Source organism: Rhinolophus ferrumequinum, chromosome 5 (assembly GCF_004115265.2).
Source record: "Rhinolophus ferrumequinum isolate MPI-CBG mRhiFer1 chromosome 5, mRhiFer1_v1.p, whole genome shotgun sequence".
Lineage (NCBI taxonomy): Eukaryota > Metazoa > Chordata > Mammalia > Chiroptera > Rhinolophidae > Rhinolophus > Rhinolophus ferrumequinum.
Window position 1 is genome coordinate 24,917,757 of NC_046288.1, and position 27,815 is coordinate 24,945,571.

A 27,815-nucleotide genomic window follows, 5' to 3' on the forward strand; every position below is an offset into this window, starting at 1 on the left:
AAACCATCGTAAGTCAGGGATTGTCTGTACCTGAGAGTCACCCACCCCACCTTAGTTAACTCAAAAATAACATAAACTAAAAGGCAAACCACAGTAGAAAATATTACAAAAATTATAACATATAGTTAACATATCTAATGTGTTAAAAGCTCATGCATATTGAGAAATACAATAAGACAACAGGTAAATGAGAGATACTAACCAAAAATTTATTTTAAAGAATACATTTTTAAAAATAAATTTGGAGAAAATATTATTCTCACTGGTGATTAAATAAGTAGTAAAAGAATAAAAAATACCATTTGCACTTATATATTAATGTGTTTATTAATTTGCTTATAAGACTCCCCACGGTAGTTATTCCCTTTAATAGCATATATGTACCAAAATTAAATGTCTTAATATAATTTATAATGTAAAATATTTCACTATGCAGTGAAAATAGTGACTCTTAATTACATAAAATCTAATTTATTTCATAATGTGCTTTTTCAAAAAGCTGATACCAATTAGTTTATTTTTTTCTTCAGCACCTATTTAAAAAAATATATTTAGTTCACAGAGCAGCTAGTCTTTCTATGTGACTATGGAATGAATAAATTAAACCAATTCCTTAGTTTGAAAATAAGTTAGTATATTTGATCTGAGAAGTGATTTCCAGAATATATTACTTAACCGGCTTTATTTTCATGTATACTTATATTCAAAAATATAATATCCTGTCTCTAAGTTAACTTAGAATTTGGCCCAGAAAATTTGGTCATTGGATTTAATTCTAAATTCATCTTTAGAATTTATCTTTAAAATAGATTTAAAACTATAACTTTAGATTTTTTGTTAGGTATTTTGAAATTTGTTTTTTCATTTTTGCCTATTGTTTCCCTCATAGTTTGGCTGAGAAATCAGTGGTATTAGTATTCTGGTGGTTTGTAAAACGCTGGAAGTCTACCAAAGCACAATTTAGGCTGTTCATTTTATCATACAATTTATAATGTATAACGAATGAATTATAATCTTAATTGCTTTGTTATTACTATTACATTTGTTAATCTAGGTGTTTGACATAAACAAAGGAAAGAAAAGAAAAGAAAAAAAGACAACCAGAATTTTTACAGACAATCTGGCACCATTTCAGATGTGTTATATCTGAAATATTATCATAAGCTCTGTATTTTCTTGGCATTGATATGTAAATCAATGGTCTAAACACAGTTTAAAGAATGCTGCCTCTCCTTCCAATGCATAAAACCACAACTCTGAGTACCCAATATGGCACTACTCACTTGGTGGCAAGTTGAGTCTATTGGGCCCTTTCCATCATGTAAGGGTCAGTGGATCCATCTATTCTGTGGGTGTTCAGTGGGTACTCTATTCTGAGTACTGCTTGGTTTTGCTATTCACAGAGCCTCAGCCACATTACAAAGTCATTATGCTTGATCTACAAACATAGAATCTCACCTAGCATGTCACCCAACTACGTTACCCACTTCATAATGAAGGATATGTGAGAGTATCACATACTCACTCAGTGATGAGGTGGAAGATATTTAACAACTGTATTTTCCTGTTGGGGAAACAGATTTATAATATTTTCTCTTTTATGTGATATAAATACTCTCTTGACATTGATTGTAAGCTACCAACATAATCTCATTCAGGTAGAAATGTTCTAAAATCTCACTACCTGGTATGAGCTGGTTCCAGCAACCCCTATGTACCTAGGTCATCATCCAGAATCAACTAGCTTCATAGAATGCTGGGAGATCTTTTAAAGGCATAGCTGAAGCACCGATCTGGAGGCAAGACACTGAAAGGAGTTGGTGCCATTACTCAGGATACAATATAATCAGAAATTTCTATATTGCGCTATGTTCCCAGGGACTCCTACCCAAGGACACAACAGGGTTCCACTGAACTAGCAGTTATGGCTGCTACCAGGGCATTATGGACTACTTGTGCCCAGGTACAAGCCGATGAGTAGAGTCACTATGATGGCAAAGGTAATTGATACTAAGCAACAGGAAGCTTCTTGCACACAGTCGAGACAGGGAGAAGTAAGTGTGGAACCCAGATGATACACTTGATGCCTTCTTGTTATTTATTTATAACAACTGTGTCCTGAAAATGCTCACCCCAGGAATGAAGGATTGATTGAGACTACCTGTTAAGCTACCATGATCTGACAAGTTGATAGATGAAAGGAATGCAGAATGGATAGTGGAGGAGGAAGAGGCTAAAGACCAGGTGAGGTCCTGAGCTCAACTGAAGCTACAGGGGCTACAGTGCAGTCCATAACCTGCCTCTTCTGAGTTTCCCCTCAGGAAGAATCCACAAAATCATGAAATAAATGCTCCCTGAACCTATATGGAGAAGTAAGTCTGTATTGCAAAAGGGGTGAAGCGTGGCAACTGTGAGAATGTATTTCCTAAAGTCACCTGTAGGGATGGTAACGGACCAATAATCCTTAACCCTTAGCCCTCTAAAACCTGTCATCACACTTACACCAAGGCCATGCTTTGCACAGATTACTCCCAGTCGATTAGTGAACGTAGCAGTGATAATAAGATAGGCTCATTCCTACGAGATTCCTATGATAGACAATGCTGGCTTGAGGGCTCCCTGGCAGCCTTGCCGACCTCTGTTAGAACTGCCCCTCCGCCTCAGATGATTGCACTCAATCATCCTTTCATCTCTACTGTACCTGTATCACAGTCTGACACCTCTTCCCTTCATTTCTCCACGTGTTTCCTTACAAGCATTTCCCTTTAACAATATGAATGTATATCTAATTCCCTCTTGGCTTCTTGGAGGACCTAGACTCACCCAGGCATTATATCATAGTCACTGTGATGCAAATTGTACATGTATTATCTACATTCAGTTTTACCACATATCTGCAAGATAGCCTTTATTATACACATTTTACAAGTGAAACACTTGAGAGTCCAGGGGTTAACTATTGCCTGTGTTTACACAGCTAAACGCCAGTGGAAAGATTCACATTTAAGTCTCTCTGGCATGAAAGCCTGGGATATAGCTTATATCTAGAATTAAAAGGAGCTATTTTGTAAGATAGCGCATTCTTCATCACAGGAGATATGAAAATGTAGGATTGATAAATTTGTGGTAGGAAGTTTATAGGGAGAATTTGAGCATCAGCTGGGTGTTTTCATGAATTAAGTTCTATCTAGGGTGTGAGTGCCTATGTTGCTAGATATTTACTTGAAATCTCACATCTCAGTCCTTTTGTTGATATGAGATATTAAGCTCCTGGAAGTGGCTAGAGTTTAAGTACATATTCCTGTAAATAATCATAGACACCACAGAAATAGTTCCAGATATACTATTGTTTTCTGGGATTTTGTTCCTTTTGCCAGTAGTTATTAAAGATATATTGAGTATGCATTTTTCTTAGTACATCTATCTTAGACCAATAGAGTTCCAGAGATTAAAGAGATCTTAAAAGTCCTCATTTCAAGTCCATTCCCTTTATAGTCACTGAAACTGACCTAGAGTTATAGAATCCAAGATGAATGGCTTTCAGTTCAAGATATTTGTTTTTTGATTTTGTTTTTAAACAGCAAGGAACAGAAATTTTGGACTTAGGTAGTGATATTTCTTTACATATCACTTTTTCCAAAAGGGTAAGAATTTTCTAAAATAATTACTTGCATCCAAGGGCAGCATTATCCTTAGAAGACCAATATTATCTTAGAAGACCAATATATGTTGGTTCAACACACTTATTATTACACAGGCGTTATTACAGGAAGGCTAAGAAATCAAATAATTTTCTCATTGTCAAATCTTGTTAATTTGAGTATTTGGATGAGAACTAAAGTCCTTAAACTGTGTATTACCATAGAATATTCTCTTTGCTGTACCATAAAATATTTGAGCAGTATAAGAAGAATGATATATGTTCATATATTTATATCTATATCTACTATCTATTCTATACCATTGAAAAATTAAAAATAAGAATAGACATAAAGAAGAGAGGTACACCCAGTACAAAGTGGGCTGATATCCTTTTGGAGACAAATATTCTCGCCAACAGAAAGAGTAATCAATAACTGACTGAGAAAAAAAAAATGGCAAGAATAATCCTAACATGAGAAGATTGAAAAACATATTATTTAAATGAGTTTTTAAAATATTTTGTAACCTATGTGTAGGTATAATTTATGTATTCATATATTTCACAATAATTACAAAAGAAAGACACTGTCACTAAATATAAAAGTGTAATGCAATGAAATCTCATTATTTTGGTTTCTATTTTACGTTCTGAAAAATGTTGACATTTAAAATGTTTGTTATCAATAAAGGAGCTTCTACTCACTATAGGGTATTTCATAGCTTCCCAAGCTTGAATCAGAGTTCATGATCTGGTATTTACCTCAATCATCCTAATCCTTCTAGTTTATTTTTATTATGTGTTGTTATGATTTTTCTCTGTGATGACAGAGGCAATCCTAAATCAAAAGAAACCTACTACAGCTTTCTGTCTCCCTGACAAAGCAAAAGATCTTTGAGAGATTTAGATGATTCTGAATGTCTTGGTAATGTAACATTTTAATGGAAGTAAACCTTTTTAGAATCAGATAGTATGTGGAATGTGGAGATTATGGAATATATCACTTTAAACTGTCAAATCATTTCTTCTACTTTGTTCTCTGATAATTTTTTCCAATCATGATTTGCAAATATAGTAGATATTTCATGTTATTGGATACAAATTTAGATAGAAATTAAGGCATATCAAACTTAGTGCTATATCTGAAAACTAAACACCACTAATGAGTGTGAACTTGTTGAGGAAATACAAAGCATGTATTGGACACTCTATTAAAGGCAGATATTTTAAAAAGATCTGTAACTGTATAATCATTTTCTGTAAACCTCATTTAGATTCGTAGAAAACCCAGCCAAAGTCAAAATATTAGTTTTTATGCTTATAACTTTCCGAAAATATTACATCAGCACTCCCTTGTATTTTTTTTAATAGTTTGAAATAAAGTTATGAAAAAAAAATGTATCCCAAATCCTTCACACATCTTTGTTTCTATGTCCTTCTCCATTTAATTTTATATTGTCCACTCAGAATGAGCAGAGGAATGGACCAATCTTCTGATTACGGGATTGGCCAATGGGTTTTAGCAGAGGTGTTCCAGGCTCACGAGCATTTGGGCTTATTCTTGCCCTTCACTCTGCAAATGAGTTCACATCCGGTCTCCAGAGGAAGATGGAGGCCAGGTGGAGCAAAGCCAAGTTGCAGATCAGCCAACCCCAAAGAACATGAGCAAAGCCAGTCAAGGTCAGCAGCAACACTAGGAGAATTTACCTGGTGTCATGTTCTACTTTGGTCTGTAATTTTATTTATGACAGATAGAACTATCTCAAGTATAATTGCCAATAATGTGGATAATAATGCTACACATATTCATATCATACAAATAATTAGGAAAGACTAATAATTCTGAGTGAAAGAATCACAATTCAAAATATCACAAGTGTGAGAAGGAATTAACTAGGCAAATGAGGGACAAATGTTTTCCTTAAATGAAGGGAAAAGGCTTGCTGGCAACATAGAATAAAATGCTTTCACAAAAACTAAAGGAAAGCATGACATTGAAATGAGCCGTAAGAGAAGATAGAAGCCAAACCAAGAAGTGCTCTGCAGCTCAGGTTAGCATTTAGCATTTATCTGGAGAACAGAAAGTAGCAAACAGGTGTACTCTTCATCTAGTCTAGATCAATCCAGAGAAATCATTCAATATTGAATGAATATCTTATATTCAATTAGAAGGGTGATCTAGGATCACTGGTGGGAAATGAAAGGGAAGTAGACATTAATTCAGTTGGAGAAAGTGTGGTGGTTAGGTATAAAAATTGTGGAGAACCAGCTTGAAATTTCTGCTTTAACTTATTATTTTTGTTACTGTAAGTCATTTAATCTCTCCAAGCCTTAGTTTCTTAATTGCAAAACAGGAATAATAATATCTCTCTGATGGGTTGTTAAATATACACCAAGAGTTCAGTGATACTTTTATCATAGCCCTGCTCCTAAAACCATAGACTTTCAAACAATAGATACTATGTTCTCCCAAATTTAGGGAGATATAACCCACTCCTTCACCAAATGAATGTAGCACAAAGAAAACCAATTGCAGCAATTTTAGATGTCTTGCTGTATATTTGGAAAGAGGCAAGAATCCATCAGCCCAATTTACTACTGCAATCAGAGAAGAATGCTATGAAATACATTTCACCCTTGAATGACATGAGTTTGAACTGCACGAGTTCTTTTACATGTAAATTTTTTCAGTAAATACTGCAAATATATTTTGTCTTCCTTATGATTTTCTTAATAACATTTTCTTTTCTGCAGCTTATTTTATTATAAGAATACAGTGTATAATACATATAACATACAAAATACGTGTTAACTGACTGCTTATGTTATCAGCAAGGCTCCCAGTCCACAGTAGGCTATTAGTAGTTAAGGTTTGGGGGAGTCAAAAGTCATATGTGGATTTTCAACTGTGTAGGGGTTGGTGCCCCTAACCACCTCATTGTCAAGGGTCAACTGTAATCTTTGGGAATGCTAAAGTGTATCCTAGCTTCTCACTGGGGCAAATATGAAGAAGGCAGCCTTTCTGGGGCAGCCTGTAATAGTATTGAAAAGAGGAAAGACTGGCAGAGCATCCAAGAAGAACGTGTTTCCCTCAGGTGAAGCAGACACGTGTATGGTACAGTAAGAGACTGTGAGATAGAGAGCATGCGCAAGTGAGAGGAACTGGGAGAAGTCAGGTGAAATACATCCTTCTCTCTAGGGACTTTGCAGGGAGGAGGCTTTCATCAAGGGGCTTTGGGAAAGCTCAGACACATACATCACTAAAACATTCAAGTTTGGGTTATCGTCTCATAGGAGGCATCAATCGCCAAACATTATGAAAACATTCTTGCCCCTTCTGTTCCACCTTTCCACTCAGGAAAGTCTTGAAAAGTACAGACACAGCCTTTGGCAGAGGAGGAAGAGCAAAAATCTGACCATTCTTCCTTCCCAATGTATGCACCAACGGTGAGGCTGACCCTGCAGTTGTGGAAAATACTTTGAAATGGATATGGCACTGGCTCTGATTTAGACTGGACTTGAATTTTTTGAATTTTTATATCTGGCATGGAACTGTTGTTGGACATGAGGCTGGAGAGATGCAGTATCTGTCTAATAACCCCTGATTACATTAAAGAGAGATTTTACAGAGCTGGATGAAAGAAAGAATTACAGGGAAAAAATGTTTTAAACCAGCACACTACTCAGTTAAGACTTCAATATAATCGTTTTATAAAGAAGTAATTATATATTAGTTGGTAGAGCACTTAAAACAGTGTATGGCAAATAATAAGGGCTAAATAAATGTTAGCTGCTTTTATAATTGTTCTTGTTATTTGATGGAAAAATATCAAATTCAATTGGGATCCAAAATGGAAAGGGTTGCATTGAATAGTAACAATGGAAAATTACAAAAGTATAGACCAAAGAGCCATGTGTTAGGCATGATACAGTAAAAGTACTAAACTTAAATAGAAGATTCTTTCATGGTTCTTTTAATTCTAGGATTCTATTATTTTAAGCATGGATTATTTTTCCATGTGGGGAAACATCTGTTTTATCCCTCCAAATCAAATAGACAGTACAGCTTTTCCTACATTTTTAAATTAAAAAAACAAAACAAAACATAGATTTTTCTTTTTTATCCTCTAAGAGCATCCACTATTAAATCAATTATCATCCATCATTTGGGTCTAGGGTTTTAGCTGCCTTTATCAAATGCAAATCATAAAAACTTGCCTGTCAGTACTCATTCTTTGATGGTTCTTTCTTTATCTTTGAAAATGATAGTGACATAAAACGAGTTGAACATCACTACAGTATAGCTGGAACTGTCTGTCAAGGGACTGAGCTTTTGTATAATAATAACTTACTTCCCTTTGTTCTAACTCATTTTAAGCTTCTGCATAAAGGATATTTCAACAGCAACAAAACAGATTAGAGGGTAAGCAAAAGATTTCATTTTTTAAGCAACTCGCATGTGCAGAAATGAAAAAGTACTATGTCTCCTGACTCAGAGAGCAAAAGCATTTCATTACAAATTTGAAGGGAGATAGTCCCATGCTTACGTCTTGATTGGTCATCTCCCAGTAGGGTCTCTCTCCATAAGACACAACCTCCCACATCACGATTCCATAGCTCCAGACATCACTGGCAGAGGTAAACTTCCGGAAAGCTATAGCTTCTGGGGCAGTCCATCTGATTGGAATTTTGCCTCCCTAAAATTGAAAAAGAATAAAAAAGTTCTCAGATACTTCAAATGTATCTAGGGATATTGCTGCCTCGCTGAAAAAATCCAGAAAGAGATGTAGCATTTTTAAGTGAATCTGTTTGACAGCATGCAGTCTCTTTTCACATATCAGTTCCTAAGCCCTTGTAAACTGACTCCTGACTGGCTGTCCAGAGGTTTCTGGTTTAAATTCTGTTTGACTACTGGAACATATACAGGACCCATGTCTCAATTACAGTATCAGGATGACAGCTTTAAGTGGGGAAAACACGCAGTTAAACAAATCAAGAACGTGTACTTTCATGACTTTCAACCAGAGGATAAAGGACTCAAATTCCCACGGTGCTTTTCTCTTTAATATAGAAATTGTAAGTGGAAAGTCTCAGTGCTAAATGCAACTCCGAGATGCTTAACAGTTAATAAGACAAGCATGAAAATCAGATGTATTAAAAAGTTAGTTATACTGACATTATGCAATCTCTTTTAGACTTGATTTCTCTTATTTTCTGCTGGCATATTTTTGTGTTTGTTTGGTTAGGCTTTCTTTTCCCCCTAAAAGGTAGGTTTATCACTTAATTTAACCACTTTAAAAATTATTGAAATTAGATTATGGTGAAAAACTTACAACATTATCAAGTTTGGAATTTTTTACTCTGTAAAAAATTTGGTGAGATAGGTTCTCTCTTAGTTCACTAAATAAATAAACACTTATCTATCCTTCCCATTTCACGATGAATTTTTTTTTTTTGGTCTTCATTTTTAAAAGCCAGCAACCCCAGGCAACCAAACATTTCATTTATAAGCAAAAATATATTGAAAGAGCTGAGAGAGAGAGAGAGAGAGAGAGAGAGAGAGAGAGAGAGAGAGAGAGAGAGAGAGAGAAAGAGAGAGAGAGAGATTTGAATATTTTAGCTCAAAAGGACTAACACATGCCATTCCATTTTGCAGGAAGGGAATAATTTAATCCACATACTAGAAAAAAATGGTACTTAAACTGCTTTTTATGAACCAAAGTTTCCAGACATATGAGGAAATAAGAGTTTCATGTAATGCTTGAAATTGTTCTCTGAATTAATTTGAATTATTCAAATTAAGGTTGTATTATTTGCTCCTGAGAAATATGGCAATGCCACTTTAAGAAGAGTCTCCTGAAACATACTTTTGTTAGTGAAATATTCATAGGTAAGATCACACAATTAGGTCTGGCTATGTGTTGTGATATTCTATATTATTACTATACGTCTTAAAATTGTAGCTTGTTGATTACTTTATACTGCAACGTAGAATGTTTCTCCCAATCTTTTGAGCATCATATTGGCCATCAGTACTATCTGAAGTTTCCTACCTTCTTATCTCTCAGTATATACATTTTCCACAAACTGCCACCACACCCCATTTCATAGGAATAAGACTTGAGGGTCTCAGGATCTCTGCTTTCCCATCTGTCTCCCTCTTTCCCAGCACGACACCTTGACACAGACCTTGACAATCCATTTTATGCATTTAACTAAGACATCAACCAATCTTACTGGGAATGGATTTTTCTATAACCTTAATCTTGCTTAGGCCAAGTTTGTTAAGTGTAAATCTAATCCCAAGAGAATTCTTAAATGAGGCTTCATTTAATACAAATAATGACAAAAATAATTAAGTCTAGAAGAAGAGGAATTGCTATCCCATCAATTAATTTATTGATTTATTAAGCTGACCATTAGAAGACTGTTTGCTTAGATAAGTTACTCTTTATCTTCAGCATAGTACAATCCCTAAATATCTCTGATTCAACAAAGCAACAATGAAAAAATGCAACATATGTAAATTTTATAATCTATGAATAATTTGTTGTTAGACTATGAGTAGAAGTAATTTTAAAAAGTTTGAATTAAAGAAGAAAATGTGAAACACACCTATCATAAAAATAAGGGACAACAAAAGTGTTCTTTTGTATAGAAACAAAAGTCAACCTCATTGTATAGTGAAAAATATACAATACATTCCTGTCTTCACAAGGAGTTAAACTTGATGGCATTGTAAAGATTTAGAATTAAACAAATGTAGTTTATCATAAGGGATTTAAACTCAAGAAGTGCAATACATAGACTGCCCAGAAAATTCTGTTGTACTGATACAGTTTTTCACAGAAATAATTGTCAGTTACGTAACATATCAATTCAGGAAGCAATTCCATTGCAGAAAAGAGTGTTGATTTATGCTAATTATGACAATATGACTTAGTGAATAATTTTCCAAAGATATGAGCTTAACAGTTTATATAGTATGTAAGAAGGGCAATTAGGCATGAACATACTGTCAGTAAATCAAAACTTTTTGAAGGGACAACTCTTTCATTCCATCTAAATCCTTAAAAGGTAGGTTTAGATATTTTTGTATTTGTTTTTCAAATGAATATACTATACTGCAGAGAGTTTAAGCTACCCATTAGTGCCACACATATTTATGTATCCATATACTTTCTAGATATATGTATGTATATATATTTATTATTTTAATGTAGGAAATTCTGTAATGTTGTCTTTTACCTTTAAAATTATATATGATTTTTGCTTTGTTGTATCCACTCTGAACTTAAACATTTTAATTTTCAGTATCTTTTGGAAAAAAATAAATTACTGAGACTCATAAGGTGAATATTTTGCTTATCTGAATTTAATATTCGAATTTTCTGATCTCAAACAAGGAGCAACAACTGGATTTTTTTTAATCCCCCACTACCTCTTTTTCTCTCTCTCTTTCCGTATGTTGGAGAAATGTCCTTTTTGCTATTTCCTTGAAAATCTTTAAAAATGGAATGCATCTAGTGCAGTTTCAGAAATGCATTCTGTTAGATCTTACCCTTGTGGTGTATGCTGCCTCAGGATCGTCTTCCAGCACCCTGGAGAGTCCAAAGTCAGACACCTTGCACACCAGGTTGCTGTTGACTAAGATATTTCTGGCAGCGAGGTCTCTGTGCACATAGCCCATGTCCGAAAGGTACTTCATTCCCGCAGCAATGCCTCTCAGCATGCCAACGAGCTGAATCACAGTGAATTGCCCATCATTTTTCTGTAAAGACACCATAGAGCTATCAGTCCAGCAATGCCAGTCACTGGGGGAAAATATAAAAGGATCTTGCTTCCATGCTCAAACGAATACCATCACCAAATGCATATGCAATTTCTAGCAGAAGAACCAATAAAGTTGGAAACTATATAGTTAACTTGGTAATGTTTATCAGTGTTCTGCTGGGTCAAAGCAGATAAAGGTTTTAAAAGCCCTTGTCAAAAATTGCATTTAATTGTCCTCGGCATTGTAACTCCTATATTCTCAGTCATCAGAGGAGTGTGTACCCACTGGAATCTGCTGCTTGCCTAGGGTTGACACTGCGCATTTTCAAGGAGCTTTGAAAGAGGCTAGAGAGATAGCCAGATTGGTGTAAAGAAGAAATGGTCGGAGGAGATAAAGGGAGAGTCTGCAGTAGCAGATAGGAGAGGAATGATGAGGAGAATGTTATCACTTCTTGGGAGCTCGCTGTCTTTGTCAAGGGCACTGAACTTAATGCAGACACACAGGAAAAGGCTCACCTGAAGTTTATTTTGAAATAAAGGAATGATGTGACCTTCACAGACTGGAGAACTAGAAGATATGTATAAGAAATTTGGCACCAGAATCTGGTAGAGGCTAGAGATTGGAAGGGAAGCTGGCCTTGTCAGTGGACTGCTATCGTAGTCAATGCATAGGCCCCTCATGTGATTATCAAAACGTCATCCCCGTCACCTTCCCTAATCAATAACAATAATCGCTATACTGGAGATGAAAAACTGCTGGCCTATAGGTTTAATCAGGTCGGCAAATATCTTACACTGTTTAGCACAACCTATTTATTAATAAAATGAGTTGCCAATGTTTAAAATTGGGAGACTTACACATAAATATATATATATGTATTTTTTTCCTGAAACGAGGAAGATCTGACAATACAGGATTAGTATTTTCTGTTACCACATGATGACTCCATTGGCACAAGCAGTGGCTGGCCGTCAGGTGGGTTATGAGCCTATTTGACCCTGTAATGTTGATAATTTGCCCAGACCTTTTAGACATTTTTCCTTGTTCTGCCTGATATTATATACTTTGAGAAAGTTAAGTATTTGTAAAAGCTTCTTTTTGTCCTTTTCTTTCAGTTCTCTTTTTCTCTTTCCTTCTTTACCCCTTCCTTCCCTCTTTATTTTTGTTCAGGCAAATTAACATATACTTAAATAAAACTGTAAATATTTTTTAACATAATTTGAAGTTTTCTGAAAAGAACAATTTTCAAACCAAAGTAAATTTCTTGTAGTATAATTATTCTAACTGCAGGCATTCCTATCTATTTAAAACTTTAGCTTTAAAGTGGCTCAATCTCAACTTCAATATCGTGATCAGTATATGAGTAACACTTTGAATAATTAAATTTGTCTCAAATCTTACCTTTAAAAATGTATCTAAAGAGCCATTTTCCATATACTCTGTCACTATCATCACTGGTTTACCTGAAAAGAAAATAGTAGATGAACTGCTGGTTTTTGATTTTGCATTGTTACTTAGGAGATGTTTACCTGCAAGTTTTTATTAGTGTCCAAACCATACACATTCATCTTTTGTTTAAAAAAAGTCTTCTTTGAGTAGCAAGTAAATTCCTGACATGATGATATCTCAGTGTAATGGTAGGGATGGTGAGAAAAAAGTAACATGAGGAAAATAAGAGATTGATATTTAAGATATATAAAAAAATACGCAATGGTCAATATCAAAATCAATTTATGTAGAAAATGAGTTGAAGGATAATGTTATCTTAATAGAGTTAATATAATTTATCAAATAATCATATCACTAAAGTACTGTGAACATATTCATCTTTCTCACAATTCTAAATAAAAATTCCTACCCAGGCTAACTGCCATGTTTATGATCCATTGAATATATGTTGTGGTTTCCAAACTTTATTTCTATGTTCTTGTAACTCCTTTCTTTATGGCTACCTCCCATTTCCCTCTGTAACACACAATCTCTACCAATGTAAAATTTTTCACTCTACAAAACATTGTTCTAATCTTTCTTGCTGTCTGAAAACTTCTCTTACAATCATCATTTCTGATGGATAGGGTCGTCCTTTCATGTATGATATAGAAATATAGCGTAGAGATTAGCTGGACAGAATCTGGAGCCACACTGCTTGGCTCTGAATCTCGTATTAATCACTCACTATCATGTGATTTTGGGCAAATCAATTATTATCTCTGTGCCTCACTTTTCCCATCTGTGAAATTAACATATTAATGACAATTGCCTCATAGGGTGGTTCTGAGTATCCATCAACTCACATGGTTATCCAAGGCACTTAGAATAATGCCTACTACTTAGAATTTGCCATGTATTATTCATTTATAAACTGAATCAACTTTGTTGGTTAACTTCCTTGCAAGATGTAAGATGGCTAAGAGAATAAGCCATATTGCATCCTCCATAAAATTACAGTACTTTGTATATAATCTATCTGTGATACAGGATGCAAAATACAAGATAAAAAAAATTTCTATTGAATGAGAAAATAGCTAAACACAGTTGTTAGTTTTATCACTACATAGTAACCTCGCTATATTTTAAAACATGCCCCTTTACTCTTTAATAAAACTATACTACATAAAATTTAAGTGTTAATTAAACTATTTTGAGGTTAGTAAAAGGAGATCTTATAACAGAAAAATTACTATCTTATACATCTATTAATTAGATTTTATATTATTGAGGGAGCACAAGCCCTATACAATCATGAAATGCATTATAATTAACTTAATGGCATTCTCCATAGGGCATCTGTAGTTTACTTGAGAAGTGGTTAACTCAAATCATAGAATTAGAACTTGAATATTTATTCATACAACATCATCCAGAAGTATAACTAGAAATATAGAAAATTAGACAATTATATATATATATATATATATATATATATATATATATATATATATAAATAACTAGGAAAAAAATGATTTTTCATTCCAAAATCATTTATAAGTCACCCTTTAGAATAACAAAGTAGGTCAGTCTTATTTCTCACTAGGATAATTATCTTCTTTTGAAATATTTTAGGAGTACTAGATTTTTTGGTCAAGATGGCAGAGTCGGCAAACGTGGTGCTCACCTCCTCCTAGGACCACGTCAATTACAACTAAACCACAGAACAACCATTATGGAGAATCACCTAAAATCTAGCTGAACCTAAGCCCTACAGCTACAGACATACAGAAGAAGCCACCTCAACACTGGTAGGAGGGGCAGAGATGCAGAACAGCCTGGTTCCACACACGTGTGTGAACATTAAAAATCAGGAGGGATATCTCAGCTGTGGATGTTCCGCCCAAAGGGCACCCCACGCCAGTCTCCCTAGCCCTGGGTTCCAGTGATGGGGACAGAAGTCTCCATGACTTCTGGCTGTGAAAACCAGCGAGGATTGTGGCTGAGTGAGACCAAGGGTGGCTGCATTCCCAGGCACTTCTCTCAAAGGGACTGCACATGGATTTGCTTGCTGATGGATTCACTTGCTCTGAACTCCAGGGCTGGGCCAGCAGCTGGAGAGGCAACTGAGACATCTGGGGGGGAACTGAGTAGGCTGGCCTTAGGGTGAGGGCTGGAGCAGCAGCTTTCTCTCAGACAGAGGAACTGGCAGAAGCCATTGTTTCTTTGTTAAGCCCTCCCTGTTACTGCATGGAAACATAGGCAGACACCATGTCTGTGGCTCTATTAAACTGGCTATCACCTTTCCTCAGCCTGGCCTTAGTTATTCCCTCAGAATCTGGCTTACCTAAGCCACTACAAGTAGGGACACCCCCACTTGTAGTGGCTTTTCTGTATAAACAACCTGTCTTAGCTCATGCTATGGCCTTTTGTAAAATCTCTCAAAGGTTCACAAAACCCAAATAAACAGCATCTAGCTTCGATGTGTCTCATACTTCTGGCTGAGCAGCCCTAAATGCAGCTCTAGTGAAAAATGGCCTAGGTTTATGGCTTGGCCTCTCAAGGTAACTCTAAGAACAACACGTGCTGTGGCCATCTCTGGATTGCTTGTGGCTCATGCCAGGTGGCCCTGGGCAGGGCACAGATTGTCGCTGAACTTGGCCTGCAGTGGGTCCCCTCCCTGGAGGCCCCAGGGTTTGCAGGCCCAGAAGCCAGCTTCAGACTGGGCTGGAGCATCACCTGGCCACTTCCAAGGATGACACACCCAAAGGGCAGACTATGAAGGCACCAGAGCTCCACTAAAGCAAATCCTGCTCTGAAAGGTCAGCAACTGTACAGCAGTTCTTCCACTGTAGTCATAGCCAGTTCTCACAACCAATTAGCCTGAGGGTCAATCCCTCCCATTGACATCCAAACAGCAACCAAGGCTCAACTACAACAGGAGGAAATATACAACCCACACAAGGGACAAACCTGCAGCACCCGGCACTGTTGACCAGGGAGACCGCACCGCTGCGTCCCACAGGACATCTCTTACATAAGGTCACTTTACTAAGACTGGGAGACATAGCAGCCCTACCTAATACATAGAAACAAACACAGTGAGGCAGCCAAAATGGGGAAACAAAGAAACATGTCCCAAATAAAAGAAAAGAACAAAGTTCCAGAAAAAGAACTAAACAAATGGAGACAAGCAATCTACCAAATGCATAGTTCCAAACACTGGTTATAAGGATACTCAATGATATCAGGGAAAACTTTAACAAAGAGATAGGAAACTTTAACAAAGAGATAGAAAACATAAAAATGGAGACAGAAAACATAAAAAAGAACCAGTCAGAAACAAAAGAATACAATAACTGAAGTGAAGAATACATTAGAGGAAATCAACAGTAGATAAGATGAAGCAGAGGATCGAATCAGCAATTTGGAAGATAAGGTACCAAAAAACACTCAAAAGCAACACCCAAAAGCAAAAAGCAAAAAGAATCCAAAAAAATGAGGAGAGTTTAAGAGGCATCAAGTGTACCAACATTTGTACTGTAGGGGTACCAGAAGGAGAAGAGCGAGAGCAAGGAATTGAAAACCTATTTGAAGAAATAATGACTGAAAACTTCCCTAATGTGTTTAAGGAAATAGACATACAGGCTCAGGCAGCACAGAGAGTCCCAAAGAAGATGAACCCAAGCAGGCTCACACCAAGACACATCATAATTAAAATGCCAAAGATTAATGACAAAGAAAGAATCTTAAAAACGGCAAGAGAAAAGAAGTTAATTACCTACAAGAAAGATTCCATAATACTGTCAGCTGATTTCTCTACAGAAACTTTGCAGGCCAGAAGGGATTGGCATGGGACATTCAAAGTGATGAAAAGTAAAGACCTATAACCAAGATTACTCTACCCAGCTAAGCTATCATTTTAGAATCAAAAGACAGATAAAGAGTTTCCCAGACAAGAAAAAGCTAAAGTAGTTTCTCACCATCAAACCAGTATTACAAGGAATGTTAGAGGGATTTCTTTAAGATGGAGAAGGGAAAAAAAAATAAATAAATAACTACATATCCATCAACAATTACTTTAAATGTAAATGGATTAAATGCTCCAATCAAAAGGTAGGTGACTGAATGGATAAGAAAAAAAAGACCCTTATACATGCTGCCTACAAGAGACTCACTTCCAGTCAAAAGACACACAGAGACTGAAAGGAAAGGGACAGGGGAAAAAAATGTTTTCATGAAAATGAAACAAAGAAATAAAGTTGTGGTAGCAATATATATCAGACAAAATAGACTTTAACATAAAGAAATAACAAGAGACAAAGAAAGACCTAGTAAATCCCATTTCTGGGTAATTATCTGAAGAAACCCAAAATGGTACTTCAAGGGGACATGTGAATCCATATGTTCAGAACAACATTGTTTACAGTGGCTAAGATGTGCCCTGGGTTTCCTTAGATGGAAGAATGCATAAAAAGTCGGTGGTAGATATACTCCTTTTCCCCGAAAATAAGACATAGCCGGACAATCAGCCCTAATGCATCTTTTGGAGCAAAAATTAATATAAAACTCAGTCTTATATTACATTACATTATAGTACATTACATTAATTATATTATATTATATTATATTATATTATATTATATTATATTATATAGACCAGGTCTTATATTAATTTTTCCTCCAAAAATGATTGTCCAGCAAGGTCTTATTTTCGGGGAAACACGATATACAATGGAATATTGCTTGGGCATGGAAGGAAATGGGTTCTTGCCATCTGGACAGCATGGATGGACCTGGAGGGTGTTGTGCTGAGTGCAGTATGTCAGAAAGTGAAAGCCAGATGCAGTGTGATTTCACTTATGTGTGGAATCTAAATAACAAAATAAACCAATAAATAAAACATACACAGTCTCATAGATCCAGAGAACATTTTGATATTTATCAGACAGGAGGGGGATTGGAAATGAGTGAAAAAGGGGAAGGGATTAAGAAGCACAAATTGGTTGTTACAAAGTAGTCAAGGGAATATAAAGTAAAGCATAGGGAATATAGTCAATAAGGTAATAACTCTGTATAGTACCAGGTGGTAGTAGATTAGTCAGGTGAATCACTTCTTAAATTACAAAAATATCTAACACTATGTGTGAAATTAACATAAAGTAATATTGAATGCCAACGTAAGCGGTCCAAATTCCCAGGTATAAAACAAGTAAGTCATGGGGATGTAATGGACAGCATAGGGAATATAGTCAATAATGTGATAGCATGGTACGGTGTCAGATGGTATTTGGACTTATGGGGATCACTTCTTTAGGTACACAGATATTGAATAATTATTGTGTATATCTGAAAGTAATATAATATTGTATGTTAGCTATATTTTAATAAAAAATATTTTTTTAAAAATTTTGGGAGTAATATCTTCAACACAATGTGACAAGTATATTACGAAGGCACACATATCTCTCTCCTTTAAAGGTTATAAAAGTTATTTAAAAGTTTGTCTAAAATAATTCATTTGGCATATGATTATAGATGCCTACATTAGGTGAAACATTACATATGCTGAGAATATGCATTGGAGATGTCATTTGTTCTGAACTTTAAAGATTTAAAGGGTAACTGGTATAAAAAAGGTGACAGACATTCCAGGAAGAGGAGGCAGCATGTGCCAAGGGATCTTGTCATGAAAGAGCCCATGAAGTTCAAATATCGTCATATATTTGAATTTTTTTGTAGAGTCCCGGATATTTTTCTTTGTAAATCAGGAAGTGATAGTAGATGAGTTGGGGGAATACTTATTTTAAAACTGACTGGAAATACAATACCATAGTTAAAAAAACAAACAAACAAACAAAAAACAAACAGGAAAGATTCATATTGTATTTGTAAATGGCTCTGACTACACAAGAGTAAATAAGATTATAAATATTTTTTCTCCTTAGTATAATTGCAATCTAAGTTCATGATTATAGAGAAATGCTTCCATTTTAAATTTATTTTAATGATATGGCCACACCCATTTTACTGGACTTCACACTCTAAAAGAAACAAAATTCTGATTTGGGACCTTTTGGTACCATTCTTATATGTCAGAGCCTTTTGTTAATGTTGATGCCACTTTTCTTCCAAAAGGTTAGAACTATTATACTTCCCCAAGGGTGACAGTCATAACATTTGATAACTGCTTTGTCATAGGTACCTATGTGACAGAAGTTACACCAGCCATAATGCTGGAGTGTCCTGGAATATTCTGCTGTACCACACATCACCAGTTCATTTGTCTGATGTCAGGAATTCAGAAGTACCCAGGGATGAAGCTGAGTAAGCAGATAAAGGGATTACGTAGGTAACCCTGGCATTGGCTTTTAATGAAAAACTACAGAAGTATTCAACAAGTTTACAGCTAATAGAGTCAAAAGTGTACGTACTTGCTGAACATCAGCCATGACCAAACCAGAAGGATGCCTACCTAGTCTGACATCACCTGTGGTTCCAGGAATACTTCCTATGTGCCTCTTTGACTCTGACTCTGCCTCATTTCTTCTCTCACTTGGAGAAATCCATTGAGAGAGTTGTCATAGTATAAAGAATGGGAAGAACCAAACCGAATTCCAGTGGATTTCCAGGGAATATAGTCTTAGCTTTCCTTCATTGGCATCTCTCAATTTATACCAAATGAGCAGATGCCTGGTTCATTAAAGTAAAACCCGAATCGATGTCTATCATTATATACTCTAATCCAGCCCTTTATGTCTGTGGCACTTTCCCTATAATTTTATCTACAAAACATTTTTTCCTTCTTCTTTCTTTTCCTACATTTTTTTTCTTTCTGTGTATCCTCTAATTTTTTAGACTCTCTTCATGCAGTTATGGGTCTGTGGTAAATATTGACTACTGCTCACCCATGGTCTACTGAGCAGGAATTGTAAAAATATCTCTCACAGGTAACTTTGTTCCTTAAATTCAACCCAAATTCATTGAGCTTAGAAGAAAGAATTTATACTTTAAAGAGAATGAATTGATCAGAAAATGTATTGACATTTAATAATATATATTTGGAAAGAAAAATGATTACTTTTTAGAGATAGGCACCTGATATTCATCCAGTAAGATTATATAGATAGCATCACCTAGTTTGAAAAGTCAGGTTAATTATTTATGACAATGCAGGTTGTAATGTCAATAACAAAAATGTTACTTGAGAAATATGATAGGGACCTAAAAAACCTCTGATATTTCAGAAAACGGGGGAAACAATTAAAATAAATGCTTGCAAACAAGCATGATCTACTTTTGTTGGCAAAATAAGACACTTTAGGACCCATTTGATTATATTTGATGCTTGAGTCATTTTAACGCTAATTATATTTAGTTTGGCTTATGTTTTGTCTCAGTTCCTGCTAGCCTGCAAGAATGACACAGCAATAATTAACATGGCTTACTCTAGCCCTTGTAAATTCAATAAAACTCTATAAATCATTTTCCATTATCCAGCTTGAAGTACAGACAAAGAGTAGATCTTCCAATAATTTTGAAAGCATATTACCAAAAATCAATATAAAGAGAGCTCATAAAGCATGTCAAAACATGATTTTAATCACAGATTAGAGCTTTTATATGACTTTATATTATTTACTGAAAACCCAGCCCAGGTAGAGTCTAAGTAGTAATAGAAACACATTATTTGTGGAATTCACATTTATTACTGATAATCATAATTGATTTATTTTCACACTTTATAAGGCATGACATTACTTTTAATTGTTACTAAAGTTCTATAAAACTGATATTTTGAAATACATTTTTCAGAGCTAGAAAAGTGAGGCTTAGAAGGAAGGATTCAATGTATTACTTCGGTTGAGTAGAGCAAGTTGTATAAGAAGCAAAACTGGAAATCAGATTTATGTCCATCTGACTATAAAAGCTGTTTTCCTTTCCTCCATAGTATAATGCCTATAATTTCAAACATTTGTTTTAATTTTAAATTATATTTTTAAACTTCACACATATTTATTCGTTTGTGTTAAAATAAGCTTGTTAATCATGAATATGCTGTATCAAACTATTCAACCATTGATGGCAGATCTGGTAGGAATTCAGCTTCTTTCAATAAATAATGTATTCTTACACATGATCATTACTTATGTATGTTCTGAGTGTTCCAAAGTGTTCTATAGTGAAATGGCCTTGGATTCTACTTGTATGAAGTATATATAGTAGTGAAAAACATAGAAGTAGAGAATAGAAAGGTGGTTGCCAGAGGCTGGGGTTAGGAAAAAAGCAGGAGTTACTGTTCAATGAGTACAGAATTTCAGTTATGCAGTATGAGAAAGTTCTAGAGATCAGCTATACAACATTACAACATTGTGCTTACAATTAACAATACTGTACCGAACACTTAAAAATTTAAGGGGGTAGATATCATGTGGGGTTATTTTCTATCACAATAAAAACCAAATTGAGTTTGTTTTGCTAGTACATGGTTTTTGATGCTAATGTCCATCACAAATCTAAGAGAAGAGAGTAGTTAGTCCACTCCTAGTAATTCAATCCTTTTCTATAAGATGTCTCAAAGTTAGGTGAAGCAAACTTTGGGGAATGTTGATCTAGCCCCTGCTTTTCAGATTGTGGCCTTTGACAAGTATCATGGCTGTCACTTAGGAACTTGTTAGAAACACAAAATGTCAGTTCCCAATCCAATCTATGGAAGCAGAGTCTGCATTTTAACAATATCCTAAAAAGCAAATTAAATTTTGAGAAACGACAAACTAGGCCACGTCACAAGAATTTCAGCTAAATCTGGGCTTATTTTATTTGCATTGCTACTACCCACTTTTCACAAACCATTAACTCACCAACAAACACATGATACCACTTAGAGCTATAAGGAGCATTTGATTTGGAAGAATTGTAATTCACTGGAAAATAATCACCACTGAGTTTCTCTTGAAAACATTTTATAAGACTTGTGAATAATTAAAAATAAGCCTGTGCTTACACTTGTGTATCTATAGTCATATATCACTATTCCATTCTATTTGGGTTGTATATTATTTAGTATACTTACACTTGTAGTTGTTTGAAATTATTTTTATTTTTACCCAAAGGAAACAAGGGATAACACAAATATCACAATTCAATTATTCATGGTTAATGGTCAACCAGAAAAATGGGATCTTGTGCTTGTAATAGAAATAGATATTGGGGGGTGGTCGAAGTATGGGGCCATTAGAACTCAGAAGGGTACTCATAAGTTTTCATGCTATTATAGTCCTTATTTTTTGGTTAACACTTTAGGAAAAGTCGTTTATTAAATTATATAATTTTAATTTGGGGAAAGATGATAAAATCAAAAGCCTCAGGAATAGGAGTATGAAAACGTCAAATGCTTCTATAGGTAGAAATTCCAATCTTTACATAATATTCTCTTTTATTTCGTATTGTTTACAATGATATGAACTTTCGGTTAGATGCATTTCTCAAACTAAAAGTGAATTTGAATTTTTCTGACATTAGTGAAAGTGGATAATAATTAGTTATGGAGTCAGAAATTATAGCCTTTTCAGAGGAGGTAAGTAATCTAAGAATTATCAAATCTGACAGCTTTGTTTTATTAATAATGAAAACAACTTTAAAACATAATGTTGGATTTACTAGTAATCTATGAGCCAGTAAATCTGTTTCTATAGGTCTGTATTCTTTCAGATGATTGGGATTAAGATTTTATCAGGAAGAACACTTGGAAATCTCTAAACATTATTTTAGGTGTATTTATTTACCTCTGTTTATACCCCAACAAAGAAAATGAAAGTACCAAATTAATGAGCTGGCTTCTGTTTCTACTTCAATTTTAAAGGTGTTTATTTACACCATGGTTTATCACTGGTTCATAGCATTTATTGCTTTTTGTGAAATGGAAGATATAAAATTCAAGCATACTCACACTTCAAACATTTTCATTTTAATTGTTAGGACTAAAGGTAAATCACACATTATACACAACATGTGTAACTTGATGCTTATATTTATCTCAATTTTAACTTATCCACAACTGTAGTATTGATTACCAACAACCGTCTTGCTCCTTCTATACTCTCCCCTATGATTCCTTTCTTCAAGGTACCCAGGACAAATAATTTATAGTTGTCACTGACTCCTCTCTTTTCCTCACACTTCAATTCCAAATCATAGGAAGTCTTATTGTGATTGTCTTCAAAATGTCTACAAAATTCAATTACTGTCCTTCCATCTTGTTAGAGCACTACCCTGATCTAATTCATAATGAGGTGTGAATACTGTCAGTAGCCTCCCCACTATTCCTAGCTTAAACACTGACTCCTACCATCTATACTCAACACAGCAGCCAGACTTACCTGGTTAATGTAAGAAATCAGACTCCATCACATCTTGGCACTAAAGGCTCCATCGTGAGAGATTGTTTTTCACAGGGATCAAAGTGTTCTTACATTATCTATCCTTCTACTATATCTTTAGGTTAAGCTCTTACCAGACTCCTCTCATTCATTCCACTGAAGCAACATTGATTGGCCTTCTTGATGTTTCTGGAACATTCCATGCAAGTTTTATTTGAGTCTTGCTGGTCCTTCCTCCTATAACACTCTGTCCACACCTTCACTTTATTCAAGCCTTATCAGAGAGGTCTTTCTCTAAGTAAAATAGAAACCATCAACCCTTGATAGAACAATCCCTAATCTCCTAACCTAGCTTAATTTTCTCCATTTAATGTTATATATCCACTTATTATATTATAAATGTATGTGTTCATTTAGTTTCTATGTCCTCTATTCAAAGGTAAGCTCGATAAAGGCAGGAATTCAGTCTGTTTATCTCTGCTGTATCCCAATGATTAGCAGGAATAGACATGAAATAGATGATCAATTAATACTTCTTGAATAAATGTTTCTTGTCAAATATATACTGAATGATGAGATACAAGGTTGGTAATGTACACTGTTTAATAGCTTAGGTTTTGTAGTCACACAGAACTGTTTTAAAATCTGGCGTTATTCTATGCTAGTTTTATGACATTGGATAAAGTATTTAATCTCTTTAAAGTTAATTTTTCCCATCTGTAAAATGAGAAAACATACTAGTATCCACAGGATAGCATTATTGTGCAGATTAAAGAAGATAATATATAAAGAGCATTAAGCTTAGTAAACTCTTAAAGTGATGTTAATGATTAGTAGCAGTAATAACTTATATGGAGGGTCCTGTAAAAAGATTCTCATGCAATTTCCTTTATATGAATTTTAATTGTTTTCTAAAACACCCATTGTTTTATAGAATAAATTTTTAAAATTAAAATATAAACTCTATTATAAACCTAATTAGTTTTAAAATTTTACATAACTGTAATTTAGTCATTCACTCATTTAAAATCATTTATGTCCTTTTAAAATTATGTAATGTCTCTAGCCCTGTGATAGACAATGTGAGGGGTGGCTATAAACATCTATCAGTTTTAAGAAGGCTGTTGTATAGTAAGGCTGATAAAACACATAAAGATATAACTGTGATATAATGTGTAGCATAACAAAGTGCAGAGAAATGTAACTAGAGTTTATAAGATTGCTTGTGACTGTGAATTCATTCATTCAACAAATACACGAAATACTGCACATGTTGAACACTGATCTAAGAACATACAGGAGAGCAAAACGAAAACTTCTGTTCTTTGAAGCTTGTATTCTAATGTAGAACTGGGAAGCTTTCCTACACTTAGCTATTCAACATTACTAAGTGCATACTCCATGCCAGGCAGACACTGAGGATAGAAGGGCAAATGAAGGTAAATGACATAGATATCATGGAGAAGGTCAAATTTGAACTAAACTTGAGGTAAATTAAAGTAGAGCTAAATAAAGTGGAGAGGACTTTATTTATATAGTATAAAGGAGAATACAGGAAGTATCTCAAAGGGACAGAACAAGAACCAGGTAGAGTTGTCTGAAAAGGAAATAGTAGAATATAGAGATATAGCCAAATTATATCACGTTAACCATCAAAGTATATGTATTTTGCTTGATTTGTTAACTTGTTTGGTGATGAAGCAGAAAGGAAAGCAATAATTTAATAAAATCTACCTAAGGACAATAGGTGTGGAATAAACTGATGTCTGAAAATACCAAAATGGGAAGACTAATTTGAAGACTTGAAATAGCCTTGGGAAATATATATTAGGTTGGTGCAAAAGCAATTGAGGTTTAAAAAGTTAAAAATAATTGCAAAAACCGCAATTATTTTTATACCAACCTAATAATAAAGCTCTGTGAAATGGAAGAGACTTTACCAGAATGAAATAGTACTACACTGTTGGTGGGAATGCAGACTGGTGCAGCCACTATGGAAGGCAGTGTGGAGACTCCTCAAAAAATTAAGAATAGAATTACCATATGACCCAGTAATCCCTCTCCTGGGTATAATATACCCCAAAAATCTGAAAACATTTATCCATAAAGATACACGTGCTCCAATGTTCATTGCAGCTTTATTTACGGTAGCCAAGACATGGAGACAACCAAAGTGTCCTTTGATAGATGATAGGATAAAAAAGATGTGGTATGTATACACAATGGAATACTATTCTGCCACAGGAAAAGATGAAATAATACCATTTGTGACAACATGGATGGATCTTGAGACTATTATGCTGAGTGAAATAAGTCAGACAGAAAAAATCGAGACTCACATGATTTCACTGATATGTGGTGTATAAAACTGAAAAAAACTAAAGAACAAACAAACAAATGAAGAAACAAAAACTCATAGACAGACATTAGCTTAGTGATTACCAGAGAGTAAGGGGTGAGGGGGGTGGTAGATGAGGGTAAAGGGGATCCAATATATGGTGATAGAAAGAGAACTGACTCTGGGTGGTGAACACACAACGTGATATATAGATGATGTAATACAGAATTGTACACTTGAAACCTATGTAACTTTACTAACAATTGTCACCCCAATACACTTTAATTACAAAAATAAAAAAATATAAAAAAATTAAATAAAAATAAAGTAGAAAAAGAAAAACAATTACAAATTTATACAAGTTAGAATTGTCTGAAAACTTAATCAATTGTCATTGAATGTACCATCACCTCAGACATAAAAAAAGAAATAGGGAGATATACCTCTAATATTTTGTTTATATTTTTTAGTTATATAGAACAAAGTTTATTTGTACATGATCCCGGATTAAGAAATACAACTATGAGAATCTTGAAAAACATGGTGGTGTGAGGGGTGTGCCTTGATTATTTCCCCTTGAAGTTACAACAAATTGAACAACTATAATTGAACAAAATATTTCCTGCACAATAGACAAATACATCTGAGAGAGTCACACATGGAAACATCTGAAGGTCAGCGAATCGAATTGGGGTAAGCAGGGGAGAAGGCAAGGGAGAAGTGCAGAGATGGGGGCAACTGGATGCAACTTGGAGCTCACTGTGGCCCCAGGAGAGGGGAGGATTGAGATTGAAGGTATACTCTCTATGGCCCCAAACATTCTTGCCTGAGTAATCAACATATAACACAGCTGGACCCAGTGATCAGGGCAGGGACCTTGAGCAAAGACCAAATACAGAAGTGCATCCAACAAATGTGGTATAACAGCCATTACTGCTAGGGAGAAAACAAAGCCATGGAGCCTGGCTGCCTCACTCCACCCTCCCAGGCCTCTCCTCTCCCCATAATCTCCCAGTGTTAGCAATGGGACTCAGAAAAACGAACAAACAAACAAACAAATAAAACCGAAAACCAAAACCAAACAAACAAAATGGTAGCAGTGTCGGATTAAGAAACAGAATATCTACAGCCCTGAAAAGTGGAGAGAGTTCCTGTATGGCAGATGTGGCTAATTATAGTGACAAGGGAAGAGCTATAAGAGCAAGGCAACTGTGGTCTGGCAGTCACCATTACTTGGAAGAGAATAAAGCCACAAACACACCAGCCACCTTTCCCAGCCCACCCCGCCCACCTTTTGTGGCTGAAAACAGTGGGGCAACCAGGGCTGCTGAGGTGCACAGTTCAGCATCTGGCTGCAGGGGCAGCACTGGAATCTCAGAGACTCACAACCCCATTGTCCACCACATCCTTCCACAGGGGTAACGGCCTGAGACTGAGGTGACCTGGACACAGAGAAGTCCACTTCCCAGGAAATCTACCACCACGTGAGAAGCCAGAACACATCGAGAGAAAATAAAATGATCCAATGCTACCTACTGGAAGGCAAAAGAAAGACCTCATCATATCAACCTGCTGCAGAATTCACTCCCATAGATGCCCGGGAAGAGAAATAATTCATTAATTGCTATGAATAGCCAAGGAACAAAGAAGCTCAGAAAGAAAATAAAACATCCCCAGAAAATACGAGGTCTGACAATTAAGTTCGCTAACTTGTTGCAATGATGTCGCTAAACTTTTTTGATATCAAAGGGCTTATTCATTATGAATTTGTACCAACTGGACAAAGAGTTAACTGAGTTTACTATTTGGAAGTGCCGAAAAGGATGTGTGAAAAAGTTTGATGAAAACAACCTGAACTTTTCGCTAACAATTCATGGCTCCTGCATCATGACAATGCAACAGCTCACACAGCACTGTCTGTGAGGGAATTCTTAGTTAGTAAACAAATAACTTTATTGGAACACCCTTCCTACTCACCTGATCTGGCCCCCAATGACTTCTTTCTTTACCCGAAGATAAAGAAAATACAGAAAGGAAAACATTTTGATGATATTCAGGACATGAAGGGAAATACAATGAGAACTCATTCCAGTAAAGAGTTCCAAAACTGCTTTGAAGGGTGAACTAGGTGCTGGCATCAGTGCACAGCTTCCCAAGGGGAGTACTTCAGAGGTGACCATAGTGATATTCAGCAATCAGGTATGTAGCACTTTTCCTAAGATGAGTTCCCAAACTTAAAGACATGGAAATATTTGA

General features: G+C 35.3%; 1 protein-coding gene across 8 annotated transcripts in view; it reads right to left on the bottom strand.

Annotated features, from left to right (window-relative positions):
• Positions 1 to 27,815, bottom strand: part of EPHA5 (EPH receptor A5) — a 339,363-nt gene that overhangs the window by 14,580 nt on the left and 296,968 nt on the right. For all 8 annotated transcript variants that reach the window (XM_033106462.1, XM_033106465.1, XM_033106466.1 and 5 more), the window contains 3 exons: positions 12,816 to 12,877; positions 11,202 to 11,411; positions 8,188 to 8,337 (listed from right to left, as the gene is read on the bottom strand). In XM_033106462.1, coding sequence (XP_032962353.1) covers positions 8,188 to 8,337; positions 11,202 to 11,411; positions 12,816 to 12,877 — 422 coding nt within the window. The remainder of the gene's footprint in view (positions 1 to 8,187; positions 8,338 to 11,201; positions 11,412 to 12,815; positions 12,878 to 27,815) is intronic.